We start from the raw sequence: 5,822 nt of genomic DNA, 5'->3' as shown, positions 1-5,822 counted from the left end.
CCCAGGGGCCCAGGGGAGCAGGCAGAGCTTGTGCAGGTGAGCAGGGGTGGGTGGGAGAGCAGGAGGGGCAGGGGGCTGTCCCAGGGGCCCAGGGGAGCAGGCAGAGCTTGTGCAGGTGAGCAGGGGTGGGTGGGAGAGCAGGAGGGGCAGGGGGCTGTCCCAGGGGCCCAGGGGAGCAGGCAGAGCTTGTGCAGGTGAGCAGGGGTGGGTGGGAGAGCAGGAGGGGCAGGGGGCTGTCCCAGGGGCCCAGGGGAGCAGGCAGAGCTTGTGCAGGTGAGCAGGGGTGGGTGGGAGAGCAGGAGGGGCAGGGGGCTGTCCCAGGGGCCCAGGGGAGCAGGCAGAGCTTGTGCAGGTGAGCAGGGGTGGGTGGGAGAGCAGGAGGGGCAGGGGGCTGTCCCAGGGGCCCAGGGGAGCAGGCAGAGCTTGTGCAGGTGAGCAGGGGTGGGTGGGAGAGCAGGAGGGGCAGGGGGCTGTCCCAGGGGCCCAGGGGAGCAGGCAGAGCTTGTGCAGGTGAGCAGGGGTGGGTGGGAGAGCAGGAGGGGCAGGGGGCTGTCCCAGGGGCCCAGGGGAGCAGGCAGAGCTTGTGCAGGTGAGCAGGGGTGGGTGGGAGAGCAGGAGGGGCAGGGGGCTGTCCCAGGGGCCCAGGGGAGCAGGCAGAGCTTGTGCAGGTGAGCAGGGGTGGGTGGGAGAGCAGGAGGGGCAGGGGGCTGTCCCAGGGGCCCAGGGGAGCAGGCAGAGCTTGTGCAGGTGAGCAGGGGTGGGTGGGAGAGCAGGAGGGGCAGGGGGCTGTCCCAGGGGCCCAGGGGAGCAGGCAGAGCTTGTGCAGGTGAGCAGGGGTGGGTGGGAGAGCAGGAGGGGCAGGGGGCTGTCCCAGGGGCCCAGGGGAGCAGGCAGAGCTTGTGCAGGTGAGCAGGGGTGGGTGGGAGAGCAGGAGGGGCAGGGGGCTGTCCCAGGGGCCCAGGGGAGCAGGCAGAGCTTGTGCAGGTGAGCAGGGGTGGGTGGGAGAGCAGGAGGGGCAGGGGGCTGTCCCAGGGGCCCAGGGGAGCAGGCAGAGCTTGTGCAGGTGAGCAGGGGTGGGTGGGAGAGCAGGAGGGGCAGGGGGCTGTCCCAGGGGCCCAGGGGAGCAGGCAGAGCTTGTGCAGGTGAGCAGGGGTGGGTGGGAGAGCAGGAGGGGCAGGGGGCTGTCCCAGGGGCCCAGGGGAGCAGGCAGAGCTTGTGCAGGTGAGCAGGGGTGGGTGGGAGAGCAGGAGGGGCAGGGGGCTCCCCGAGGCTCAGAGGAGGAGGCAGAGTTCTCCCAGGCGTGGAGGGGAGGTGGGAGAGGAGGTTGGGTGGGGGGCTGATCCAGGGGCTCAGGGGACCAAGCAGAGCTCTTACAGGTATGCAGAGGCAGTAGGGGGAGCAGGAGGTTAGGGGGCTGCTCCAGGGCCTCAGGGGAGCAGGGAGAGCTTTGCAGGTGAGCAGGGGAGGTGGGAGAGCCGGTGGGGCAGGGGGCTGCCCCAGGGGCTCAGGGGGGCAGGCAGAGCCTGTGCAGGTGAGCAGGGCCATGTGGGAGAGCAGGTGGGGCAGGGGGCTGCCCCAGGGGTTCAGGGGAGCAGGGAGAGCTTCTGCAGGTGAGCAGGGGTGGGTGGGAGAGCAGGAGCGGCAGGGGGCTGCCCCAGGGGCTCAGGGGAGCAGGGAGAGCTTGTACAGGTGAGCAGGGGAGCGTGGGAGAGCAGGAACGGCAGGGGGCTGCCCCAGGGGCTCAGTGGAGCAGGCAGAGCTTGTGCAGTGACCAGGGAGCTGGTAGGGCAGGGGTGACAGAGCTGCCCCCGGGCTCTGGGGATGAAGGCAGAAGGACTGAGCTTACAGGAGCTCCGGACCTGCTGTGAGCTGAGCAGGTGCAGGGGACAGAGACAGCTGAGGGCTCGGGCCCAGGTGAGCGTCCCTGCACATGGGGGACAGGGTGAGCTGGCCGGGCCAGGTGGACACGTTAGGGTGGAGACTAGAGCCTGGGTGGGAAGGTCTCTGGGGCAGAAGGGGCAGGAGTGGCCACCTTTGAGGGGCCGAGGGTGACCACAGGTCTTTGTCCCAGGGGCGTGAGTCCTGTGTCTGATGCTCTCGGGCCGAGGAGCAGAGGGTCGACACGCCCAAGCCAGCGGGGAAGCACGGGGCAGTGGGCCCAGTGGAGGAGAGAACCAGGAGCTAGAGGCAGGGCTGCAAGCCTGGGGTGTGGGTGGGAGGGGACATCAGGCAGGACCCTCAGCCTCAGCAGAGGGGATCTGGGTCAGAGGGCATAGGCCTGGCCCGGGGTACTGGCACCACGCAGGGGAGGACAGCCAGGGCACGGCAAGGCTCCCCTCCACCACGCTGAGGGTCAGACAGGCTCAGGGAAGACATCGGCTGAAGGAGGACTCTGGGGACCTCAAGGGGCTGGACAGGCCCCAGAGCAGGGATGGCCAAGGCCGGGGGCACTGATGGGAGGGGCCCTCAGTGAGCTCAGGAGGCCATGCCAGGAAGGCCTGAGGAGGGACCAGCGGGTTCGGGGCAGGGACAGGGGCCTGGCTGCTTTGGCTGCACAGCTGACCCAGAAGATTGGGGTCTGCAGGCCAGTCGGCAGGCCTTGACGAGGGCTCCAGGCTGAGGGTCACGGAGAGTGGGTGGACACACGTTCCCCCTGGTCCAAGGCAGAATCAGGAGGGGACAGCAGGGCAGTGTGCTCAGGGGACCAGCAGGAGCTGGCTGTGAGCAGGGGCCACAGGTCAGGGCTCAGACAGAGGGCTTGGTCAGGCTGGACACCCAGGTGAAGCCTGAGTGGCGACCCAAAGCCTGAGGCCCACAGCACTCTGACCCAGGTGGTCTCCCAGCGCTGACCGGGCTGATGAGTCCGGCACCTGAGGCCCCAGAGAGCTAAGCCAGGCAGCTGGCCTGCAGACGTCCAGGAAGCACATGGGCACTGGGCCCAGGGTCACCCCAGGCCTGGGCAGCTGCTGTCCTGCCCTGACCCTGGCAGGGGTGAGACCCTGGTGCTCACACAGCCTCCTCTCTTGCAGCCTCCACCACGGCCCCATCGGTTTTCCCACTGGCCCCCAGCTGCGGGGTCACGTCCGGCTCCACAGTGGCCCTGTCCTGCCTGGTGTCCGGCTACTTCCCCGAGCCAGTGACCGTGTCCTGGAACTCCGGCTCCGTGACCACCTTCCCGTCCGTCCTGCAGTCCTCAGGGCTCTATTCTCTCAGCAGCATGGTAACAGTGCCTTCCAGCCGGTGGCCCAGTGACACCTTCACCTGCACCGTGGCCCATCCGGCCAGTAACACCAAGGTGGAAAAGACAGGTGAGAGGATGGGCTTCAGGGAGGGTGTCCACTGGGAGACAGGCCAGGTCAGCTGGCCCGCTGCACCCCAGGGCACAGGGGAGGCACCGCTGTCTCCCCCATCTGAAGGCCTCCCAATTCGGGGAGGAGGTCCTCTGGGTGTTGCTGCCTGGCCCACTGGGAGCACAGGCGGCTTACCCCCACTGGAGTCCCTGGTCTGGGAACCCCCCAAGACCTGGTCCTCACCTACACCCACCCCAACCTGTGCACACCCCAGGCCCCCAGTAACCCCCAGTCTGCTCTCTCCACAGTGCCCAAAAAAGGTCCCTGCAAGGAATGTCCCAAATGTCCAGGTGAGTCAGCAGGGCCTCGCTGTCCACCCCAAGCAGGTGGCCCACACACACCACAGGCTGGTGGGGGGAACGGATGTTCAAGAGGAAGCCCACCCACACACTGACCCCTGCACTCTGTCTCCCTTACCATCCCAGATATGCTGGGAGGGCCTTCGGTCTTCATCTTCCCCCCGAAAGCCAAGGACATCCTCAAGATTGCCCGAACCCCTGAGGTCACATGTGTGGTGTTGGACCTGGGCCGAGAAGACCCTGAGGTCCAGATCAGCTGGTTCGTGGATGACCAGGAGGTGCGCACGGCCAAGACGAATCCACGTGAGGAGCAGTTCAACAGCACCTACCGTGTGGTCAGTGTCCTTCCCATCCAGCACCAGGACTGGCTTGCAGGGAAGGAGTTCAAGTGCAAGGTCAACAACAAAGCCCTCCCATCCCCCATCGTGAGGACCATCTCCAAGGCCAGAGGTGTGCAGCAGGGTGGGGGTGCAGGGAGGGTCCGGGGGAGGCCTTGCAGACCAAGACCAGCCCTTCACCCTCGGAGTGACCATGTGTGCTGACCTCTGACCCCACAGGGCAGGCCCAACAGCCCAATGTGTACGTCCTGCCCCCACCCCGGGATGAGATGAACAAGAACACAGTCAGCGTGACCTGCCTGGTCAAAGACTTCTACCCACCTGACGTTGATGTCGAGTGGCAGAGCAATGGACAGCAGGTGCCAGAGACCAATATCCGAACAACCCCACCCCAGCTGGACGCGGATGGGACCTACTTCCTCTACAGCAAGCTCTCGGTGGACAAGAACCGCTGGCAGCGCGGAGAAACCTTCTCATGTGCGGTGCTCCATGAAGCCCTACAGAACCACCACACGGAGCTGTCCCTCTCCCAGTCTCCGGGTAAATGAGCAACACGCCCGGCACCCCAGCAAGCCCCCCGCCCACGGGCTCTCAGGGTCCCACGAGGACACCGCAGCCCCCACCCCTGTGTACATACCTCCTGGGCAGGCACCCCTGCATGAAATAAAGCACCCAGCACTGCCCTGGGACCCTGCGACGCTGTCATGGTTCTTTCCGAGGCAGGGCTCAGGACACCCGGGCCTCTGGGCGGCACAGACAGGCCGGCTCCCAGGCTGAAGGGTCACCACTGGTGGCAGAGAACGGGACTCATGGGGGCCTGGACCCCGAGTGGACAGGTCTGCACAGGCTGCCACAGCATGTGGCCAGGATTGCCTGAGGCAGGAGAGGGGACTTTCTCAGAGGTGGCAGGCACTCCGGGCCGTCCCTCAGGCCAGGGGTTACCCACGGCTGGAGGGTGTGGACAGGGATTACAGAAGCCCCTCCAGAGCCCCCAGGGAAATGAGTGCACGCTCTTTCCCACCTCTGTACCAGCCCAAGCTATGGGATGCTGGCCTGTCCTCCTGCCCTGGGCCCCCTGTCCCCTGGGCCTCCTGAGACATTGTGTGGCCGCTCTGTGCCAATGCAGTAGCCGTGCCTGACCCGTGTGTGGGGACAGGCCCTCCTTTGCCCTCAGCACTCCACGAACAGGTCCCCACCCTCCCTCATGTGCGGGGGTCCTGCCTGGCTTCATCCTGCCTGGGGCCAGGCCTGTCCACTCTGGGGGACACTCCTCCTCGAACCCCAGAGGTCAAGAGGCAGGGGGCCTGCGTGCCCAGAGGAGGGACCACCCCAGATGCCCACTTGGACGCTGAGTCCACACCCACTGAAAACAAGCCTGTCCCACTGAGCAGCGCCACCTCCATGCACACAAACACTCACACGTGTGCACGTGCAGGTCCACATACACACATGGGTGCACACTCACACACATTCACACACATGTACATGCACACGTGTGCGCACCACGACATACACACATGCACACTCACATGTGATTATACATGTACACACATGGGTGCACACTCACACACATGTACATGCACACGTGCACACACTCACACTCACCTAGACATGCACATGTGTGCAGTTACACACGATTGTGCATGCACACGTGTGTGCATTCACACGTACACACATGAATGTACACTCACACATGTGTGCACACTCATACACTCGTGCATACATACATGCATGCACAAACTCAGGTACACACATACATGCTGCACACTCGCACACATTTCACACATGCATGCCCATGCACACATGCGTGTACACACTCACACACGCATGTACAA

The 5,822-nt window shown here is 65.4% G+C and overlaps 1 gene segment (V, D, J or C); it reads left to right on the top strand.

Annotated features, from left to right (window-relative positions):
- Nucleotides 1-2,996: 2,996 nt before the first annotated feature.
- LOC105235358 lies at nt 2,997-4,684 on the top strand (the record flags this gene model as incomplete). The annotated part of the segment is given in 4 exon segments: nt 2,997-3,308; nt 3,599-3,640; nt 3,776-4,099; nt 4,207-4,684. Coding segments are annotated over 4 exon segments (1,007 nt in total), but the record flags the coding sequence as incomplete, so codon positions are not given.
- Nucleotides 4,685-5,822: the final 1,138 nt, after the last annotated feature.

Source organism: Ailuropoda melanoleuca, unplaced genomic scaffold (genome assembly GCF_002007445.2).
Source record: "Ailuropoda melanoleuca isolate Jingjing unplaced genomic scaffold, ASM200744v2 unplaced-scaffold76940, whole genome shotgun sequence".
NCBI lineage: Eukaryota > Metazoa > Chordata > Mammalia > Carnivora > Ursidae > Ailuropoda > Ailuropoda melanoleuca.
The sequence above is the reverse complement of the archived record's forward strand: the minus strand, read 5'-3'. Positions and strand labels throughout refer to the sequence as shown.